Genomic DNA, 21,548 nt, shown 5'->3' on the forward strand with positions numbered 1-21,548 from the left:
AGTCATTGCGTAACTTAGGTTTCTCCCATATACGCATTATTCAGAGGCCTTCTCACATTATTCAAAACCAGTTCTTTCCACTTAGCATTTTGTTGTATGCCTTAAAGATTGAGAGTTCCCTGAAAGCTACTTTACATGTATGTCATCAAAAGGGACTTATTGAGCATGAGTTCTCTCGTGACGCTGAAAGGGTAAGGGTTTACTGAAACTGTGCCCACAGATCTTGCAATTATAGGGTTTTTCTCCAGTATGTATTCTTTTGTGCACAGTGAGATTACACTTTACACTGAAGGATTTTCCACATTGATTACACTCATAGGGTTTCTCCCCTGTGTGAGTTCTCATGTGTACTGTAAGGGAAACATGTCTGCTAAAAGCTTTTCCACATTCACTGCACTTAAAAGGCTTCTTGGCCCTGGTATGGATTTTCATATGCCTCCCATGAGATAAGAGACCACTGAAGGTTTTCCCACATTCCTTACATTCATACTTCATTTTCATGTGATTTTTCTTATGTAACATGAGGAAAGATTTCACTCTGAAGGCTCTTCCACACTGATTACAGGTAAAGGGTTTTTCTCCAGTGTGAATTCTCGCATGTTCTTTAAGGCATGAGCGATCCCTGAAGGCTTTCCCACAGTCATTGCACTTACAGGGTTTCTCTCCAGTATGAATTTTCTTATGTGTGGTAAGGTTGGAGCTCAGCCTAAAAGCTTTCCCACACTGATTACACTTGTAAGGTTTCTCTCCAGTATGTATCCTCATATGTGTCTTAAGAGATGCCTCACTCTTTAGGGCTTTACCACAGAGGCTACATTCAGTGACTATCTCTCCAGTGTGGATTTTCTTATGTTGTTTAAAGTATAGGAGAACACTAAAGGTTCTTCCACAATCATTGCATTTATAGGGTTTCTCTCCAGTATGTGTTATCTGGTGCATGATAAGCCTAGCGTTTCTACTGAAGGTTTTGTTGCATTGATTACATTTGTAGGGTTTTTCTCCTGAATGAGTCCTTGCATGCTGTCTGAGAAGTGAGCTATCTCGGAAGGTTTTTCCACAGTCATGGCATGCATAGGGCTTCTCTCCAGTATGAATTCTCTTGTGACGTGTAAGATAAGAGCTTGAGGTGAAGGACTTCCCGCACTGATCACACTTGAATGGTTTTTCTCCAGTGTGGGTTCTCATGTGCAACTTAATGGACCCATGGCTCTGTAATACTTTACCACACTGACTACACTCAAAAGGTGTCTCTCTAATGTGAGTTTTCTCATGCTTCTTAAGATGTGAGATTGAATTTAAGACTTTCCCACAGTCACTGCATTCATAGGATCCCTCTCCTGTATGTTGTCTCTTGTGGCTGGCTAAGTTAGAGCTCCTGATGAAGGAATTTTCATCTGTTTCACAGTTGTATGATTTTTTCTGAGGAAGAAGTCTCTCATGTGACTTGAGATGTGAAGATTCACCAAGGGCTTCTGCAGAGTCAGGGTATTGATGGAGTTTCTTGCCTGGGTAAATTCTCTTATTCTGAATAATGCTAGATTTCACACTCAAGGTTTCAACAATTTCTCTGCATTGAATGGTATTGCCTCCAAGAGTTTGTTCCTAATGATTAAAATATGAATTATGATCATGAGATTTATCATGTTCATGACTGAGACTCTCCCCCAGCATAAATTCTGACATGTCTAACAAGCACTTTATTAGCATCAGAGTTTCATATTTTCTCAGTGAATATGCAGTTTCTGACTGAATTTATTAGCTTGAATAAGCGGACTGCTATACCAGATGGATCCCACTAAAGTTTCTTCAACAGATTTAAGATAAAACTGCCTTAGGGTGAATGATATCTTAAACATTTAGTATCTAATCCCATTATGGAAATATTTACATTAGGGATTGTTATGAGTTTCCTTCAAATGAAAACTTAGTAGCTTCTGCTTTCTGTTGGTGAAATAAGTGTGATATCACTTGGATTACCCTGTAGTCTAGCAGTCCCCAACCTTTTTTGCACCAGAGACTGGTTTTTGTGGAATATAATTTTTCCATGGATGGGGGTGGGGATGGTTTTGGGAATAATTTAAGTGCATTATAGTTATTACGCTGCCACTGATCTGACAGGGGCAGAGATCAGGTGGCAATGTGAGCAATGGGGTCACCCATCACTTACCTCCTGCAGTGCAGACTGGTAGCAGTCCGTGGCTCAGGGATTGGGGAACCCTGCTCTGGTTCTTCTCTATCTTATAGGATTCTGAACTTCTAAGGTGAGGACAAGAAATTATCCCATGTGAATCTTACCTTCTTGTCATTGAGTGTATATTTCTCCAAAATACCTTGTTCTTGCTGTGGTCCTTTGGTTTTAAGGCGAGTCATCTTATCTGAACAAAGTAGGGAAAAGTTTTGGAAAAGACATGGTGACCATATATTGACAAAAACAGGTAATGCCCAACCCCAATCTGAAACAGATGGGAAACGTAACCTCATGATCCTATATGACCTGCATGGGAATAGAATCTAAGCATGGATATATCTATCGTTGACTGACTTTGCTGCACGGCAGAAACTAACACAGCATTGTAAATTAACTATTATGCCAATAAAAATTAATTAACTAAATAACATTGTGGGATGATGACCAAAATAGTAAGCCCCATGTGGATTTCTCTTCAAATATGGATCCTAGACTCAGGAAGACAATATGAAAGAAAAATCCATTTACGGTGAAACTGATGACATTTACATGGTTTAGGATTTCATGTAATTTACTAAGGAATCATTCTGTCTTGATTGAAAGTCATGTTGTTGACAAGCCATTATTACAGATGCAAAATGGGAAGAATCAGACAATGATTTGAAATGTAAATATTAAAAATCAAGACAGTTCTTTCAGAGCACAGGAAAGTATGAAATGAAAGGCAAAAAGTGAAAGATTAGGGAAAGCTGAAACTACATAAGGAAGTTCACACCAAAGGGTCTCAGCTTTCTCCTTAAATAAAAGGGGTTATTTTTTAAAGTCTCCTGATTGACATTTCATAATGCACCTTTTCCTTCACCCCAAACAGATCTTGTAGGCAAGACATTCATATATGCCTGGTGCTCACATGAACAGGTATCTTGGTGAATTCTTCGCTCTACTATCTTCATTTCATCTTCCTGCTCCAGATGGGTGATGAGAGGAGGTTTGCTGAGTTGATATCCTATAATTGGGGATGATACATATGAGAGGGCCATGCAGTGCATGACAAAAACTATCATCAAACTGTGGCAAGAACTTGGTCTGAGGTTCTGAAGATTGACAATTGTGACATTACAGAGAGCAAAATGATGATAAACTTCTAACAGAGAAAGCAAAAGTAAAGCATTTGGGAGATCAACTTTCCACAAATGGAAAACTGTCTAGAGAAATCATTGAACCTTGGTAAATGAACAGGGTATGTGACATTTTCAGGCTATTTTTAGAAGCCCCACCGGGGACTTCCCTGGGGGTCCAGTGGTTAAGAATTCACCTTGCAATACAGGAGATGCAGTTTGATTCCTAGTCAGGGAACTAAGATTCCACATGCTGCAGAGCACCTAAGCCTGTACACTGCAACTACAGAGTCTGTGAGACGCAACAAAAGATCCCTCGTGCTGCAACTAAGGGCCAATGCAGCCAAATAAATAAATAAAACTTAGAAAAGAATTATTTCATCCCTTCACTCTCCCTAGCTCAGTGGCATAGTGGCCAACGCCAGAAGTTCTGTAGTCAACAGAGGTGGTCTGACCTCTTTGGGAGCTCTGTTAAAAGAACCATGTCAATGTATGACAAAAACCACTATAATACTGTAAAGTAATTAGCCGCCAACTAATAAAAATGGGAAGAAAAAAAAAAGAAAGAAAGGGAGGAAGGAAAGAAGAAATTGAACATAGATAATTACTAATACAAGAGGAAAAAAACTTCTAAAAAAAAAAAAAGAACCATAGAACACAGTCAATATTTTTGTTTTCTAAACTTGCAGCTCCTTAGAAAATCTCCATACTCAGGGTGGTGTGGCTATTTGATTTACTCAGAGCCTAGATTAACAGACTGAAAAAAAAAAGTCCTTAACCCCAAGGCATTATTCACACTTGCAACCTGCTAGTTACAGCCCCGGATGCTTAAGGCTCTGATTTCACTTGGGGAGAGCAGAAGACAGGCTGGGAGTTTTAGAGAAGAGTAAGAACTAGACAACCACAGGGAACTTTGAAAAGCTCCCAACAAGTTCCTGAGGATCTAAAAGGCTGTGTGCATGAGCAAAGTTATGCACATACTCAGGAAATATCTAGGAAAGATTAAATCCCAAGTCCTTTGGTGGACTTCAAGACCCTGTCCAAGTCTAAGCAGAAAGCGAAAGCTAAGCCTGTCTCATAACTTGCCTGAAGCTTAAAGCTGTGACTTCTCCCATAGGTCCCCTTGGCAAGAGGTGGAAGAGATAAACGCAAGGGGCTTCCCTGGTGGTCCAGCGGTTAAGAATACACCTTGCAATGCAGACGACACTGGTTCAGTCCCTGGTCTGGGAAGATACCACATGCCGCAGGATAACTAAGCCTGAGTGCTCTGAGCCACTGAGCCGCAAGCAACTACTGAGTCCACGTGCTCCCACTACCAAAACCAGAGCTCTCAAGAGCCTGTGCCCTACAACAAGAGAAGCCACAACACTGAGAAATCCACATACAACGCAAATTGGCCCTGTTCACAACTAGAGAGAGCCCACATACAGCAACAAAGACCCACCATAGCCAATAAATAAATACATCTTTTAAAAACAAAACAAAACAAAACAAAAGATACAGGCAAGGCACTTAAGAAAATCTTTTTACCAATCATTGGTGGACTACTAAATTATAATGACCAGCTAGTGACTTCCCCAAAGCCAGGCTTTTAAAAATTAAATACTTAAAAAAAAAAATAAGAAAACTCCGTGGCTGCACACTGCAGAGAATACAGAATCTGTGGCATTCATCTAGTAAAGTCACTAAACAAATAAGCACCAACAAGAAAACAATAAAAGCCAGCAATGAAACCAAATTTCCCTAAAACTGAGTTCCCTTACCAAGTTTATGATTAATCACTCTATCCAAAACTTTATTCCTGTTCTTTTATCCCCTCTGACCTCAATCCTATGCTAACTGAACAGTAATCAATCAGTCAAATGACTAAAATTGCTGTTTTTGGTAGCATCATTAATGTACTAAAACTGCTATTATGGAAATCATCATTAGTGTACAAACTCAGGTTTTTCTCCTCCAGAGCAAGATGAGCTAACTGACCCTGAAGGCATGGACCACCCAGCCACAGAATCTTAAACCAGAGACATCCTGACTCCCAAAACTATGATTAAGAAAAGTCAGAGAAATGTCACAGGATATTGAGTAATTAATCCTAGTCTCTTTTTAATTCCTCTTTAAAAAAAACCAAACAAACCCTAATTCAAAGACCAAGCTGGAGTGGATCTGAGGCTTTTCTCCCACTCTCTTGCTTGGCACCCTGCAACAAATGCTGTATTTTTCTTCACCATAACCTGGTGTCAGGAGATCAGGCAAAGAATGAGGAAATCTGGGATTTATCTGGTGGTCCAGTGGTTAAGAATCCACCTTCCAGTGCAGAGGATGTGGGCTCAACATCACTAGTCATTAGGCAAATACAAATCTGAAGCACAGTGAAATTCCATTTCACAACTACTATCATCAAAAAACAGGAAATAAGTGTTGGTAAGAAACTATGGAGAATTTGGAATCAACATATATTACTGGAGGGAATGTAAAATGACACAGCCAGTTTGGAAAACAGTTTAGCAGTGCCTAAAGATATAAAGTATGAAGTTACCAAATAACCCAGCAATTTTACTCTTGGGCATATACCCAAGATAAATGACAATGTTTGTCCACACAAAAACTTGTATGCGAATGTTTGCAACAGCATTATTTGGTTGTTGTTTTGTTGTTAAGTTGTGTCTGACTCTTTGAGACTGTAGCCCATCAGGCTCCTCTGTCCGTGCAATTCTTTAGGCAAGAATACTGGAGTAGGTTACTATTCCCTTCTTCAGGGGATCTTCTGGACTCAGGGATTGAACCCACATCTCTTGTGTCTCCTGCACTGATAGGAGGATTCTTTACCACTGAGCCACCCAGGAATCCCATTATTTGTAATAACAAGTGTCAAAAATCCAAATGTCCATCAACTGATAGATAAACAAAATATGGTAAATCTATGCAAGAGAATATTATTCAGCAATGAATAGGCTACAAGTACTGACATATACTACAACATGGATGAACCCTGAAAACATTATGCTAAGTGAAAAAAAGTAAGTCATAAAAGACAACACATGGTATGATCCCATTAATATGAAATGCTGAATAGGGAAATCTATAGAGAACAAAAGTAGGTGAGTTATCAGGGACTGAAGGCAGAAAGGACTGAAACACCCTGTAGGCAGGTTAATGAAAATGTTTTGGAATGAGACAGTGGTGATGGATGTACAACTCTGAAAAAAAAACCACTTTAAAAAGCTTAGTTTTGTACACTTTAAATGAATGAATTATGGTATGTGAATTATACCTCAATACAGTTATTTTTCTTAAAAATAAAAACCTACAGGACTTCCCTGGAGGTCCAGTGATTGGGAATCTACCTGCCAATGCAGGGAACACAGGTTCGACCCTTGGTCCAGGAAGATCCCATATACCTTGGAGCAGCTAAGCCCAAGTGCCATAACTACTGAGCCCTTGTACCTAGAACTGTGCTCTGCACTAGGGGAATGAAGAGTAGCCCCTGTTTGCCCCAACTAGAGAAAAGCCCATGCACAGCAAAGACTCAGCATAGCCATAAATACATGAATGAGTAAATTTTTTAAAAGCCTGTATCTGTATCACAAGCCTTAATCACCCAAGAAACCCATGCTCAAACTCAATAAAATAAATTAAGGGATTGTGTCAGCCTTACCCAGTGAAGCCAAGTTTCTATAGGTCTCCAGCATCACATCTTTGTACAGCCTTCTCTGAGATGAATTCAGCAGTGCCCACTCCTTCTGGGTGAAGTTTATGGCCACATCCTCAAAGGTGATTGAGTTCTAAAATAACAACGTATCTCGGGTCAACCAGTCACCAATCCCACAGTGTTCTGTGGAAGAGGATCATGGGTAACAGCACTGGAGATGAAAGACCTGTTTACTTCATGGTCTTTACCTCACTTTCGTAAGTCTAGATTCTGAGGACTCTTCATTTAATCCAGCATTCAAGGACTTCCTTGGTGGTCTAATGTTTAAGAATCCCCACTCCCAATTCAGGGGGCATGGGTTCAATACCTAGTTGGGAAACTAGGGTCCCACATGTGGCACAGCATGGCCAAAACAAAACAAAACCCCAGGACTCAATTCTCAGAATCTTCCCTTCTCTATTCATGCTCACTCCTTAAGGAATCTTAAGAATTTATGATGAAATGTATCTCTCTACTCCTAGCCTGAGAACTTCCACAATTTTATTCTCTTCTATCTTCAGTGTCAAATAGAGACCTGAAAACATTGCAAGAACGAAAGAAATACTTCCTAAATTAAAAAAAATTATTTTTCAAAATTATTATTACTTTTGACACTGTTGTTGTTCAGTTGCTAAGCTGTGTCCAACTCTTTGCAACCCCATGCACTGTAGCACCAGGCTTCTCTGTCCTTCACTATCTCCTGGAGTTTTCTCAAGTTCATGTCCATTGAGTCGATGATGCTGTCTAACCATCTCATCCTCTGCCGCCCTCTTCTCCTTCTGCCTTCAATCTCTCCCAGCATCAGAGTCTCTTCCAATGAGTCGGTTCTTTGTATCAGGTAGCCAAAGTATTGGAGCTTCAGTTTTAGCATCAGTTCCTTCAATGAATGGGGCTTCCCTTGTGGCTCAGCTGGTAAAGAACCTGCCAGCAGTGCAGGAGACCTGGGTTCGATCCCTGAGTTGGGAAGATCCCCTGGAGAAGGGAAAGGCTACCCACTCCGGTATTCTGGCCTGGAGAATTCCATAGACTGTACAGTCCATGGGATCTCAAAGAGTCAGACACGACTGAGTGACTTTCACTTTCAATGAATATTCAGGATTGATTTCCTTTAGGATTGACTGATTTGATCTTCTTGCAGTCAAGGGACTCTCAAGAGTCTTTTCCAGCACCACATTTCAATGCATCATTTTTGAGACTAAGACAATATTATATTTTTCTTTTTATTTAAAAATGTCCTAACTTTTTCTTTTTTCTTATTTTTTTCTATTTTTATTTTCTTTTACTTTTTACTTCTTTTACCAACTGCACTAAGCAAAAGAGATGCCTGGAAAAAAAAAAAAACCTGTTAAGTAGTGGGGTAGAATAATTTTTTTTCAGAAGTCCTTGAACCACTATCAGAAGTTCCAAAATGCAGGTTGAGTTGTGAGGCTCCAGAGTACTGAAGGAGATGCATTCACCCCAGGGGACAGGAATGCATTTTAGGAGAAAGAAAATAATTCTTGACTCACCTGTAACCAAGAGCGGAAGTTTCCCGTCTCTGTGGTCCCTTCATGGGCACAGGAAGGGTCTAGAACAGGCAGAGTGAGAGGGGAGGATGACATGAGCATGTAGGCATATATATCATCGCAATGTTTTCAAGCGTAGAAGTTGTCTGACCTCACTTGAGTCACACACACACACACGCACGCACCAGCTCCACCAGAGTCAGAAAATAGGCGCTTTCTACTCACAACAGCCAAGACATGGAAGCAACCTAAATATCCATTGACAGACGAATGGATAAAGATGCGGTAATATATACAATGGAATACTACTCAGCCATGGAAAAGAATGAAACAATGCCATTTGCAGCAATGTGGATGAGCCTAGAGATCATATTAAGTAAAGTAAGTCAGAAACAAAAAGACTAGCCTCCAACTAATAAAAAATAAAAAAACAAAAAATAAATAAAAAAATTTAAAAAATTCCAATAAATTGAATGGAATGTTCAAACAAGAAAAAAAAAAAAAAAGAAACAAAAAGACAAATATCATATGATGTCATTTACATGTGGAATCTAAAATATGACACAAACTTATTTATGAAACAAACTCATAGATATAGAAATTAAACTTATGGTTACCAAAGGGGAAAGGGGGTTGGGGAGGGATAAATTAGGAGTGTGGGATTAACAGATACAAACAACTATATATAAAGTATATAAACAACAAACAAGGTCTTACTTTAAAGCATAGCATAATGAAAAAGTATATGAAAAAGAAATCATGTATCACTGAATCACTTTGGTATACCCTAATACAACTAATACAACCCTGTAAATCAACTGCACTTCAATTAAAAAAAGATAATAGGGTGCTTTGATACCCATGAGAAATGGGTTTATCTTCTCAATTTTCTTAACAAGGAAATTGAAATTCACAAAGGTTGAGTTGTTATCTTTCCCAGCTTTATAAAACAAATTGATGAAAAAGAAGTATCACCCTTAAATTTTCTTCCCTCTCCCCACCATGCATATACGTCCTTCCTCTAAAATCCCAAAGGGCACTGAATCTGACATGAACAATTCTGGGGCTCGAAGGGTTCGAGGAGCTCCATGTGTACCTCCTTTCATTCCAGCCCTTCTTCCAGTCCCCTGTGACTCCTCAAATCCTTTATTTTGAGCCCGCTCTAAGGTGCTGAGCCCACTTAATCCTGGTGAAGTGAATCTACCCTAGGGACTTACCAAATATAGTGGACAGATGTGGGGTTGCCATTTTGTAAGTTTGTGAGTCGTAAGTATGCTCAGATAGCAGCCAGGAGAACCTGGAAGCTCCTCTTATGCCTCTCTGATCCACTCCAGGCAGGGCTCTGGAATAAAGAAATATTAAAAGCATTCACAAGCTTTCTGTTTCTCCTTTGCACTTGGGACAATTTGATCACTGTGCATTCTGTATGTGCTCCTTTCAGACTCAGCCGTCTTTGGTCCTGGGTCTTTGTTTTGCATGCCACACATCACCTCAAAGCAACGTGAGGGCTGTTCTTGGTCTCTCCCATCCCTAACGTACATTCTTCACATTGTTGTTTAGTCACTAAGTCGTGTCCCACTCTTCGTGACCCCATGGACGATAGCCCGCCAGGCTTCCCCTGTCCATGGGATTTCTAGGCAAGAATCCTGGAGTGGGTTGCCATTTCCTTCTCCAGGGGATCTTCCTGACCCGGGGATTGAACCAGCATCTCCTGCTTGGCAGGATTCTTTACTACTGAGCCACCTGGGAAGCCCATCCTTCACATTATCATTACCAAACCACATTACCCATCGCTTATCAAAAATCCCATATAAAAAAAAAATCCATCTCCTCTGAGGCACTTTACAGTCTTCTCACCTGAATTAGCACCAAACATAGACTTGACTCATTAAAGTCACTGGCACCTAACTCCCATTTTTCATTTTAACTCTATCCCTGGACTTTTCTGGTGGTCCAGTGGTTAAGATTCTGCACTTTCAATGCAGGGGGTATGAGTTCAATCCCTGGTTGGAGAACTAAGATCCCACATGCTGCGTGGCATGGCTAAAATTTTTTTTAAAAAAGAGGAATAAAACATTAACTCTTATGCCTGCTCTAATTCAAGATGATTCCATGTTCGTGGGTATAAACTAGCAAACATCCAATCCATGGCTTCCACATCCCAATCATATATCTTGAATTTATCGTTACCTGAGATTCTTGTTTTCTACAAAGGCAAAAAGTCAAACCTCCCACTTTATAAACACAGCAGGTATACTTTCACTTGTTCTCTTTTTTGGCTGCACTGCATCTTCTCTCCTGCCTCACATAAGCTTCCAAGCCATCCATACTTCCACCATATTGCTATTATAATCCTCATTTTCTTGGCACTGTGTACAGAATGTCATGGTCCATCACTTCAATAATATGTTTTCCAAAACACCAAATTTCTCTCTGAGGAATCATAATATCATCTGTCTATTCTGCCTGGGTAATTCCTATCCAATAAAATACAAGAGAATCACTAAAAATTTTGAGTTCCATACTCTAAGTGGGCCCTCAACACTAAAGGAAAAGCCCCACAGGGGATTTAATCTCCTAATTATCTAAAGACCTTTCCAAAATTCCTCCAAGATTTTGAATTTCATATGGTCTCAACTTTGTCTCTTCAGTAACACATGATCTTGGAACTTCCCTGGTGGCACAGTGTATAGAATCTACCTGCCAATGCAGGGGACATTGGCAGGTTCCATGCCTGATCTGAGAAGGTTCCAGGTGAGAACTACTGAGACTGTGCTTTACAGCCCATGAGCCTCAACTACTGAAGCCTGGTAGTCTAGTGGGTAAGACTCTGCTCTTTCAGTGCAGGGGGTGTGAGTTCGATCCTTGGTTGGGGAACTAAGAGCCTGTGCTCTGCAACAAGAGAAACTACCACAAGGACAAGTTCATGCACTGCAACTAAGAATAGCCCCCGCTCGCTGCAACTAGGGAAAGCCTGTGCACAGTGATGAAGAATCAATGCTATCAAAAGTAAATAAACAAATGATATTACATCTTACTTTGCAGAACAACTGTAACAATGATAAGAAGGATTTTTCATCTTGTTACCACCAGTTCAAACGTCGTTCCACAGCGTCATGGTTTCTTTCACTTTGCAGGTGAAGATATGTCTGCCTTCTTATCTAAAAGTCAACATCTTTTATGCAGGCGATGCAGGTTTGATCCCTGGGTCAGGAAGATCCCCTGGAGGAGGGCATGGCAACCCACTCCAGTATTCTTGCCTGGGAAAACCCATGGACAGAGGAGCCTGGTGGGCTATAGTCCATAGGGTGTCAAAGAGTCGGACATGACTGAAGCAACTGAGAAAGAAAAGGCTTTACTGTTATGAGGGTACTACCCTGTGCATTGTAGGATGCTTAGTAGCATCCCTGGACCCTACCCATTAGATGTCAGTAGCAGGTGAAGTCGCTCAGTCATGTCTGACTCTTTGTGACCACATGGACTGTAGCCTGCAAGGCTCCTCTTTCCATGGGATTTTCAGGCAGGAATACTGGAGTGGGATGCCATTTCCTTCTCCAGGACATCTTCCCAATCCAGGGATCGAACCCAGGTCTCCAACATTGCAGGTGGATTCTTTACCATCTGAACCACCAGGGAAGCCCAAAAGTGAAAGAGAAAGTCGCTCAATTATGTCCGACTCTTTGCGACCCCATGGACTATAAAGTCCATGGAATTCTCCAGGCCAGAATAGTGGAGTGGGTAGCTGTTCCCTTATCCAGGGCATCTTCCCAACCCAGGTATCAAACCCATGTCTCCAGCATTGCAGGCAGATTCTTTACCAGCTGAGCTATCAGAAAAGCCCAAGAATACTGTAGTGGGTAGCCTATCCCTTCTTCAGCGGGTCTTCCAGACCCAGGAATTGAACCAGGGTCTCCTGCATTGCAGGCGGATTCTTTACCAGCTGAGGTCAAGAAAATGTCAGTAGTATCCCCTCAAGTTGTGAAAGGGGTATTGGCAAATGTCCTTCAGGGGGCAAAATTTCCTGGTTGCAAACCACTGGAATAATCCCTTCTTACCTTCTCAGAAAGCTTGCTGTATTAGTTGTTCCTTTGTTCTTTTCCATTACCATCAACTTCTACTCCACTGAACTCATACTGTTTAAAAAATTTGTACTGATTTTTGGCTGTGTTGGGTCTTTGCTGCTGTATGGACTGTCTCTAGTTTCAGTGAGCAGGTGCTAATCTCTAGTTGCGGTGGGTGGGCTTCTCATTATGGTGGCTTCTCCTGCTGCAGACAGCAGGCTCTAGGGCATGCAGGCTCAGTAGCTGTTGTACTCAGGCTCAGTTGCCCTGAGGCATGTGGAATCTTCCCTGACCAGGGACCAAACCCATGTCCCCTACATTGGCAGGTGGATTCCTAACCACTGGACCACCAGGGAAGTCCTGTACTCAGACTTTTAACATTGAAATATAATCAAAGATCTCCCATCTTACCACAAGGTCCTATTGTACAGCATAGGGAACCATATTCAATATCCTATGAGAAACCATAATGGAAAAGAATTTTTTTTTTTAAAAAATGAGTACATGTGCTTGGAGACAGGTATTTTCCTGGCTAATCTTTTCCCTTTATAATTTTTTGCAAAGTTTGAGTGTTATCTTAAGTGACCGTTGGTCTTCCCTGGTCCAATGGTTAAGAGTATGTGATTTCACTGCAGGTGGTGAGGGTTTCATCCCTGGTTGGGGAAGATCCCCTATGCCATTGGGTACGGCCAAAAAAAAAAATAATAGTTAAGTGACTTTTTGTACATTTTCCAAAGGTTACCTTTTATTTTCTAATGCATATTGGCTTGCATCTCTTCTTTCTAAATAAGGCTTCTTAATCAATTCAAAGAAAAAAGATCTCCCATCTTGAAATGAATTCATAGCTTAGAACCCACTTAGCCCTCCAGTTACTGCTCAATCTCTTCTCCTTTTGTCCATCAAATTGTTTGAAAGAAGAGTATCGCCAGGGACTTCCCTGGGGGTCCAGGGGCTAAGACCCAAGCTCCCAGTGCAGGTGGTTCGATCCCTGGTTAGGAAATGTGATCCCACATGCTGCAACTAAGACCTGGAGCAACCAAATAAATATTTTTTAAAAAGAATAGTCTATCCTCACATTCTCCCCATTTCCTTACTTCTCTTAATTACACTCCAACCTAGTTTCTACCTCACCATCGCTTCACTGACACTGCTCTACCAAGGCTGCCAAGGATTTAAGAGAATCAATCCAGTGAATGTCATTTTGTTTTTGACTTAACAAGCTCAGCAGCTCAGTTGTGTCCAACTCTTTTCGACCTCATGAACTGTATAGCCCACGAGGTTCCTCTGTCCACGGAAGTTTCCAGGCAAGAAAATTGGAGTGGACTGCCATTTCCTTCTCCATGACTTAGCTGACCAAACGGAAAAATCCTATCACTACTTTCCTCTATAAATCAGCCTCTATCATAGGCTCTGTGACATCTCCTGCTTGGCATCTTATTTCTCTGGACTCATTGGCCTGCTCCTTTCCCACTGTTGACTGTTCTCAAGGCGCAGTCCTGGCCCTCATCTCTCACCTTATTCTGTGCCTTCCACATCTATGCATTCCTTTGAAATTAAATTCCATCTCTATGCTCATGACACCCAAATCTCCAGTTAGAGAACTCAAATTTTATCTTTAGGACCCATATATTCTGCTGCTTTTTCAACTGTGGCCATCTAAAATTTTTGTAGGCACCTCTGATGAAATTTATCAGACTGAATTTATCATCTCTTCCAAAAAGAGTTTTTACTTCAAACATCTGCACTCTCAGCAAGGAGTACTAGTGCCTTGGAGTACTAGTACTAGGTATTCACAGCACATAGAAGGTATCACTGGTATCACATACCTTTACCCCACCCCACAGCTATAATGAATTGAAACTAAAGATTAATTGATAAGCCCTTCCCCCTTCCTGTGGGCTGAACTCAATTAAAGCCCAGAGAAGAAAAAACAACAAAACCCACAGAGGGCTTCCCTGGTGGTCCAGTGGTTAAGAATCCACCTGCCAATACTGGGGACATGGGTTCAATCCCTGATCCAGGGAAGATTCCACTTGCTGTGGAGCAGAGCAACTAAGCCTATAGTTTAGTTTAGTCACTCAGTCGTGTCCGACTCTGCGACCCCATGGACTGTGGCCTACCAGGCTCCTCTGTCCATGGGATTTTCCAGGCAAGAGTACTAGAGTGGGTTGCCATTTCCTTCTCCAGAGGATCTTCCTGACACAGGGATTGAACCCAGGTCTCCCACATCGTAGGCAGGTGCTTTACCATCTGAGGCACCAGGGAAGTCAGCTAACTACGCCTATAGCCACAACTACTGAGCTGGTGCTCTAGAGCCCCGGAGGTACAATTATTGAAGCCCGAGTGCCCTAGGGCCTGTGTTCCACAAGAGAAGTCATCTCAATGAGAAGCCCAAGCACTACAACTATAGAAAGCCCACACACAGCAGCAAAGACCCAGGGCAGTCAAAAATAATAAAGGGACTTCCCTAGTGGTCTAGTAGCTAAGACTCTATGCTCTCAATGCAGGGGGTCGAGGGTTTGATCCCTGGTCAGGGAACTAGATCCTACATGCTGCAAACAAAGATCCTACATGCCACAACTAAGACCCAGAACAGTCAAATAAATAAATTTTAAAAAATAATAAAAATAAACAAAACTTAAACAAAACTTAAAAAAACCACACAGAATCCTAGACTTCTCTCCCTCAGTCCATAACAGCCAAAGAAATTTAAAAATATGGGCGCACTCTCTACCCCATCCCCTAAAGGCAGCAATTACCGGAAACCTAAAACCATTCTTTTGTAGACTTCTCCACCCTACCACACAGCACAAATTGACAGGCTAATCCAAGACACACCCTGTCTCCACCCATATCTAATCATTTCTTCAATGGTGCTCCCTCCAGAGAAAATTCCAACTAAACTCTTCTCTCTTCCCGACACATGGATAATATTTCCTTTGTTATTTTTCTGTCCATGTAAATGTCATTTTCTCAGAATCAACTTTATTGTGAGCACCATATTTAATATAAAGCCAATCTCTTTTTGTCTAAGAGCTCTATTTTTCCTATGTAGCCCTCAGCACAATTTGTAATCATATATTTGTTCTTTGCTTGCTTATGTTCTCTCTCTTCCACTAGATCTAATGTCCAAGAGTGTATGCATGCATGCTCAGTCGAGTCTGAATCTTTGCAACCCCCGGTTGACTGTAGCCCGCCAGGTTTCTCTGTCCATGGACTTCTCAGGCAAGAATACTGGAGTGGGTTGCCCTTTCCTGCTCCAGGGGATCTTCCTGACCCAGGGATCGATCTGCATCACCTGCATCTTCTGCCTTGACAGGTGGATTCTTTACCACTTTGCCACCTGGGAAGCCCAATGTTCAAGAGAGTGGCCTCATTAAAACCATATACCTGAGGACTTCCCTGGCGGCACAGTGGCTAAAACCCTGAGCTGCCATTGCAGTGGGCCCGGGTTTGATCCCTGGTAAGGGAACTAGATCTCACAAGACACAACTAAGAGTTCGCATGCTTCAACTAAAGATATCACATGCCACAACAAAGACTGAAGATCCTGCATGCCATAGCTAAGATGCAGTGCAGCCAAATAATAAATAGAAATAACTATAAACATATATTTAAAAAACCATCTATATCCAGTCACTAGCACATCACTAGCTACATTGTAAAGCATTCTGAGTGTGAAGAAATTAATGAGTATGGATTCCAGCCTTCATCTCTCCCCCAAGTCATCACTTTTTTCTACTTTGCAACCATCAAGTCTAGATTAGTGTCACTCATTCCTAAACCCTACTACTAATCCTTCATCTTTTCTCTGACAGTCAAGCTTGTCCTTTTGTACTCCATCCTTACCACACAGCTAGCTCTGCTAAACACAAGTCTATAATAGTTGTGCCCCTGCTCATAATGGCTTTCCACCTGTCTTAAATTAAACCTTGAACTTGTTTTCAAGACAAGTCATGTGGCTGGGGCTTCTGCAATCTAATTCAATTTCCTCCCCTCTTGCTTCTTTTTCAGCCATGTCTTGTCTTGCTCACTTCATGGTACAATCCAGGGATTTTAGCTGCTACAGGGATTTTGCATGTGCAGAGTCCTCAGGCTAAAATGTTCACTCCCCCCCTCCCCCCATGCTTAGCCCATTGCCTGTTTGTATCCTAGTCATTTTCTAGATTGTGCATTGGGGCTTCAGTAACTTTTTTCCAAGAGGCTTAATGAACCCTTTGATTGAGTCCTCCACTGACATGCTCTCATTTAGGAAGGGACTTCCTTGGTGGCCCAGTGGCTAAGACTCTGTGTTCTCAGAGCAGGTTCGATCCTTGGTCAGGGAACTAGATCCCCACATGCTGCAACTAAGACTTGGTGAAGCCAAATAAAAAATTAAAAAAAAAAAAACAAACAACTCAGGGGACTGCCCTGGTGGTCCAGAGGTTAAGAATTTGCCTGCTAAAGCAGCAGACATGGGTTTAATCTCCGGTTCAGGAAGATTCCACATGCCACAGAGGAACTAAACCCATGGGCCACAACTACTGAGTCAGTGCTCCAGAGCCCATCTCCACAAAAGAAGCCACTGCAACAAGAAGCCTATGGACCACAACTAGAGAGGAGCCGACTTGCAGCAAAGAAGACCCACCCAGTGCAGCCAAAAAGAAATAATAAAATAAAAAAAGTTTTTAAAATTAAAAAAGAAAATGCAGGAAGCCCAGCCTCGCGGTCTATGATAACCTAGAGGAGTGGGTTGGGAGGGGAGTGGGAGGAAGACTCAAGAGGGAGGGGCTATACATACAGTTATTACTGATTCAAGTTGTTGTGTGGCAGAAACCAACATAGCAATTATCTTCCAATCACACTAAATTTAGTGACTAAATGACAAGAATTACTAAAACGTATGCAATAAATAATAAAAACAAGAAGCTTGTTAGTGAGTTGTTTAAATAATGTGAATTCTATTTAAGTAAAGGAAGCATAAAATTCTATAAAGGGGCTTTCCTGGTGGTCCAGTGGTTAAGACTCCACACAAAAGCTGCACGGTCACAAAAAAAAAAAAAGAAATTCTGTAAAAGAATGCTATTTTATAACCAAATCCCTTGCATTTAAAGCCAAAGCAGATGCCTAATTTGTCTTTATTGTGTTTTATCTCCTTTGGGGGATAATAAATACTTAATGAACACCACACTAGGTCAAAACTTCTTCCGTATAGAATCAACTGAACTCCAGTTCCAGGTAGGACCTTAATGAAATTTGCATCACTTTTTCAAGGATCTCTTAACTTTCAAGTGCTGGGGGCTGTCATGTGAGCTGAGCTCTCTTGAAAAGAACAATGTGTGTGCTCAGTCACTCAGTCGCGTCTGACTCTGAGACCCCCCTGGACTGTTTGCAGCCCGCCAGGCTCCTCTGATGGGATTTTTCAGGCAAGAATACTGGAGTGGGTTGCCATTTCCTTCTGTTTGACCTAGGATTGAACCCACATCTCCTTCATTCTTTTGGCAGGCAGATTCTTTACCACTGTGCCACCTGGGAGCATACAGCTGACCTTAACAGGAGAACTTATGGTTAAAAGGTAATAAATTGCCCATTCTGACATTCTGTGAACAAAACCTATGTGGATGAAAAACTACATCCTTACATCTACCTCTGTAAGGATGAAGTCACTAGCCACTGCAGTGGCTGACCTTCAACACACCCTGAAAGGAGTTCAGAGCAGAGTTCAGGAACGAGGAGCTCCATGCTCCTGGAAAAACTGGCAGAACAGGACTTTAGATATTCTTTAGAAGAAGATTTTATGAGCCCAATTTCTTGTATTATCATTTTTTTTTTTTTTTTGGCCACACCACAGTGGCATGTGGGATCTTAGTTACCCGACCAGTGATCAAACACACACACCTCCTGCAGTAGAAGGACTACCAGGGAAGTCCCCTTGCATTTTCTTTTATTTAAAAAGGACTAAAATAATTAACAGAGACATCTGCTCCTCATGACTAGTAGCAACCCTCTGCCAAAATGTTGCTTGATGGCAGGTATATCCCTTCACCAAAATCACGCTGACCTCCCCCCTACCTTTTGGGAGTAGTTCTTTAGCAATATATGAGAGGTGGTCTCCTAGGCTATAGTCTTCACTTTGCCCCAAATAAAACTTAAAAACTCACAACTCTCACATTGTGCACTTCTTTCACTGGATGCTCATGCAACATAAATAATTGAAAAATTTCATTTCACAAGACATCTCAACCTTAAATGCACCCAGATGCCCACCATCAAGAGAAAAATATTCTGCAAGTTAGAAATTATCTTACAAAGTGAAGCGCTGTGGGGAGCCCGTGCTACAAGTTCTTATTCATTACTCACCAAAAGACACAGAAATCCACAGGTCAGCGAGGTAAGGGCTTGGGCCAGGCCGTACTTCTCGGTTACCGCAAGCTTTCTGTCTGGAGAAACGCACAAGGTCACCGAACTTTATAATACAACTAAAAGGGCTAAAGGATTAGAAGACACGCCTTGTTCTCTTTGACCAGGTTTACACAGTGAACTTTATATTGGATTATTGTTAAACCAAAAAGTACGCCCCGTTTACCCTAATGGTGGTGGTTTAGTCGCTAAGTCGTGTGTCCGACTCTTTCGACCCCATAGATTGTAGCCTACCAGGCTCCTCTGTCCATGGGATTCTCCAGGCAAGACTATTGGAGTGGGTTGCTATTTCCTTCTCCAGGGTATCTTCCCAACCCAGGAATCAAACCCGGGTCTCCTGCCTAGCAGGCAGATTCTTTACTAACTGAGTTACAAGGAAAGCCTGTTTACCCTAATTATTCCTTTTAATTGTCAAGTAAACAAGCAAGTTCAGCCCTCCCTGGTATCTGCGGTGGACTGATTCCAAGACCACCACTCCACCCACACCAAAAGCCAGGAATATTCGAGGCCCTCTGGAACACGGTGTAATTTACATCCTGTCCTCGGATTCAGCGAGTTCCGCATCTGCAGGGTTCCGCATCTGCAGGGTTCCGCTTCTGCGGTTCCGGAACTGCGGGTTCCGCAACTGCAGATTCGACCAATCGCCAACCACTCTGATTCTACGGATTCCGCAACTGCAGATTCGACTGATTGCGGATCTGCAGATCCCAGGGTCGATTGCATTCAGTAACTTCTATAGAATGGTTCGCTGCCTACGGAAGTCTAAATTGTTGCGTATTTTAAAAATAAATTGTGCATTTTTACAGAATAATTTTCATTCATTGAACTAATGTTTATTGAGTATTACTGTATACCATGCACTATTCTGAATACCAAGAATGTAAAAAACAAACAAACAAAAAACAGAAACGCTACACATACACAGGAAAATCGAGTAAGTAAGACGGCTTTTGTAGATAGTGAATGCTAGAAGAAAAGTAAATGGTAATGGCATACCTGAATGACTGGTAGTAGTTGAACAGAGACACTCTTTGGGAAGATGAAGCTCCTGTGGAGACCTTGACACAACCAAGGTTTCACGCAACCTAGGCTGGATTGACTTAAGACAGTGAGAACCTTTATTTGTGAGAAATTTCAGTCAATTCTTCCATATATAGAGTGTTTAAAGTGAAAGTCGCCCAGTCGTGTCTGACTCTTTGTGACCAGAATACTGGAGTCGGTAGCAGTTCCTTCTCCAGGGGATCGTCCCAACCTAGGGATTGAACCCAGGTCTCGCGCATTGGAGGCAGATTCTTTACCAGCTGAGCCACAAGGGAAGCCCCATATAGAGTTTGCCTTTCTCCTAAATTCAGCTCCCTGAATGCAGGTTGGCTTGGCAGAAAAGAATAGGTTTAGGTGCGGCAATGGCAACCCACTCCAGTACACTTGCCTGGAAAATTCCGTGGACAGAGGAGCCTGGTAGGCTGCAGTCCATGGGGTCGCGAAGAGTCGGACATGACTGAGCGACTTCACTTTCACTTTTCACTTTCACGCTTTGGAGAAGGAAATGGCAACCCACTCCAGTGTTCTTGCCTGGAGAATCCCAGGGACGGGGGAGCCGTCTATGGGGTCGCGCAGAGTCGGACACGACTGAAGTGACTTAGCAGCAGCAGCAGCAGCCTTGTGAATGGAGTTTCACTTAATGCATTCAAATCTGACTTTACTCTCTCTAGCCCTGGGCCTGATAAAAATTATGTAAAAGTCATGTGTTCCTGTCCTCAAGTAAAATAATAATAATGCAGGTTGTTCTTTGTTGAAGGGTGATAATGCAGATAAAGGGCTTCCCTGGTGACTCAGAGGATGTGCGAGGCCTGGATTCAGTCCCTGAGTTGGGGGAAGATATTCTGGAGAAGGAAATGACAACCCACTCCAGTACTCTTGCCTGGGAAATCCCATGGACAAAGGAGCCTGGCGGGCTACAGTCTATGGTGTCTCAAGAGTCAAACACGACTTAGCGACTAAATCATCACTACCACCACCACCAGTCCACCACCGCCAGTACTGTAACTTGTTTGCTCTACTGTCAATCCCCACCCCTCCTCAATGTGCCTGACGACAAACATTTCCTGCCTCATCTTTTCCTGCCTCATCTTTTCCTGTTATTGAAATCTTTTTTTCTAAATCTATACTGCAATTATTTAAAACAGTTTGTTAAGTTTCAAGACACTCCCCTACTCCACCTTGCACTTACACAGCCCACCCCACCCTCGTTCCCAGCCCCACCCCAGCCCCAGCCCCGCCCACAAACTAGTTTTCAACGAGCCCCTCCCTCTCTCCTTCCGTCTCCAGTCCTGTGTGTTACTCGTCAGTCATTTTCGACTGTTTGCAACCCCGTGGGTTGTAGCCCGCCAGGTTCCTCTGTCCATGAGATTCTCCAGGCAAGAATACTCCAGTGGGCTGCCATTCCCTTCTCCAGGGGATCTTTCTGACCCAGGGATCGAACCCAGGTTTCCTACACTGCAGGCAGATTCTTTACCATCTGAGCCACCAGGGAAGCCTGAAAGTGAAAGTGAAGTCGCTCAGTCGGGTCCGACTCTTTGCGACCCCATG

The 21,548-nt window shown here is 42.2% G+C and overlaps 1 protein-coding gene across 1 annotated transcript; it reads right to left on the minus strand.

The window, feature by feature from the left end:
* On the minus strand, window positions 1–21,311 carry LOC122700325 (zinc finger protein 883-like). The gene is made up of 8 exons (XM_043913127.1): window positions 21,301–21,311; window positions 19,493–19,618; window positions 18,900–18,979; window positions 8,503–8,561; window positions 6,962–7,088; window positions 3,099–3,194; window positions 2,296–2,375; window positions 1–1,602 (listed from the first exon to the last, which is right to left on the minus strand). Exons 1-8 carry the CDS (start codon window positions 21,309–21,311, stop codon window positions 157–159), a joined length of 2,025 nt encoding a protein of 674 aa, XP_043769062.1. The 3' UTR covers window positions 1–156.
* Window positions 21,312–21,548: the final 237 nt, after the last annotated feature.

Source organism: Cervus elaphus, chromosome 9 (assembly GCF_910594005.1).
Source record: "Cervus elaphus chromosome 9, mCerEla1.1, whole genome shotgun sequence".
Lineage (NCBI taxonomy): Eukaryota > Metazoa > Chordata > Mammalia > Artiodactyla > Cervidae > Cervus > Cervus elaphus.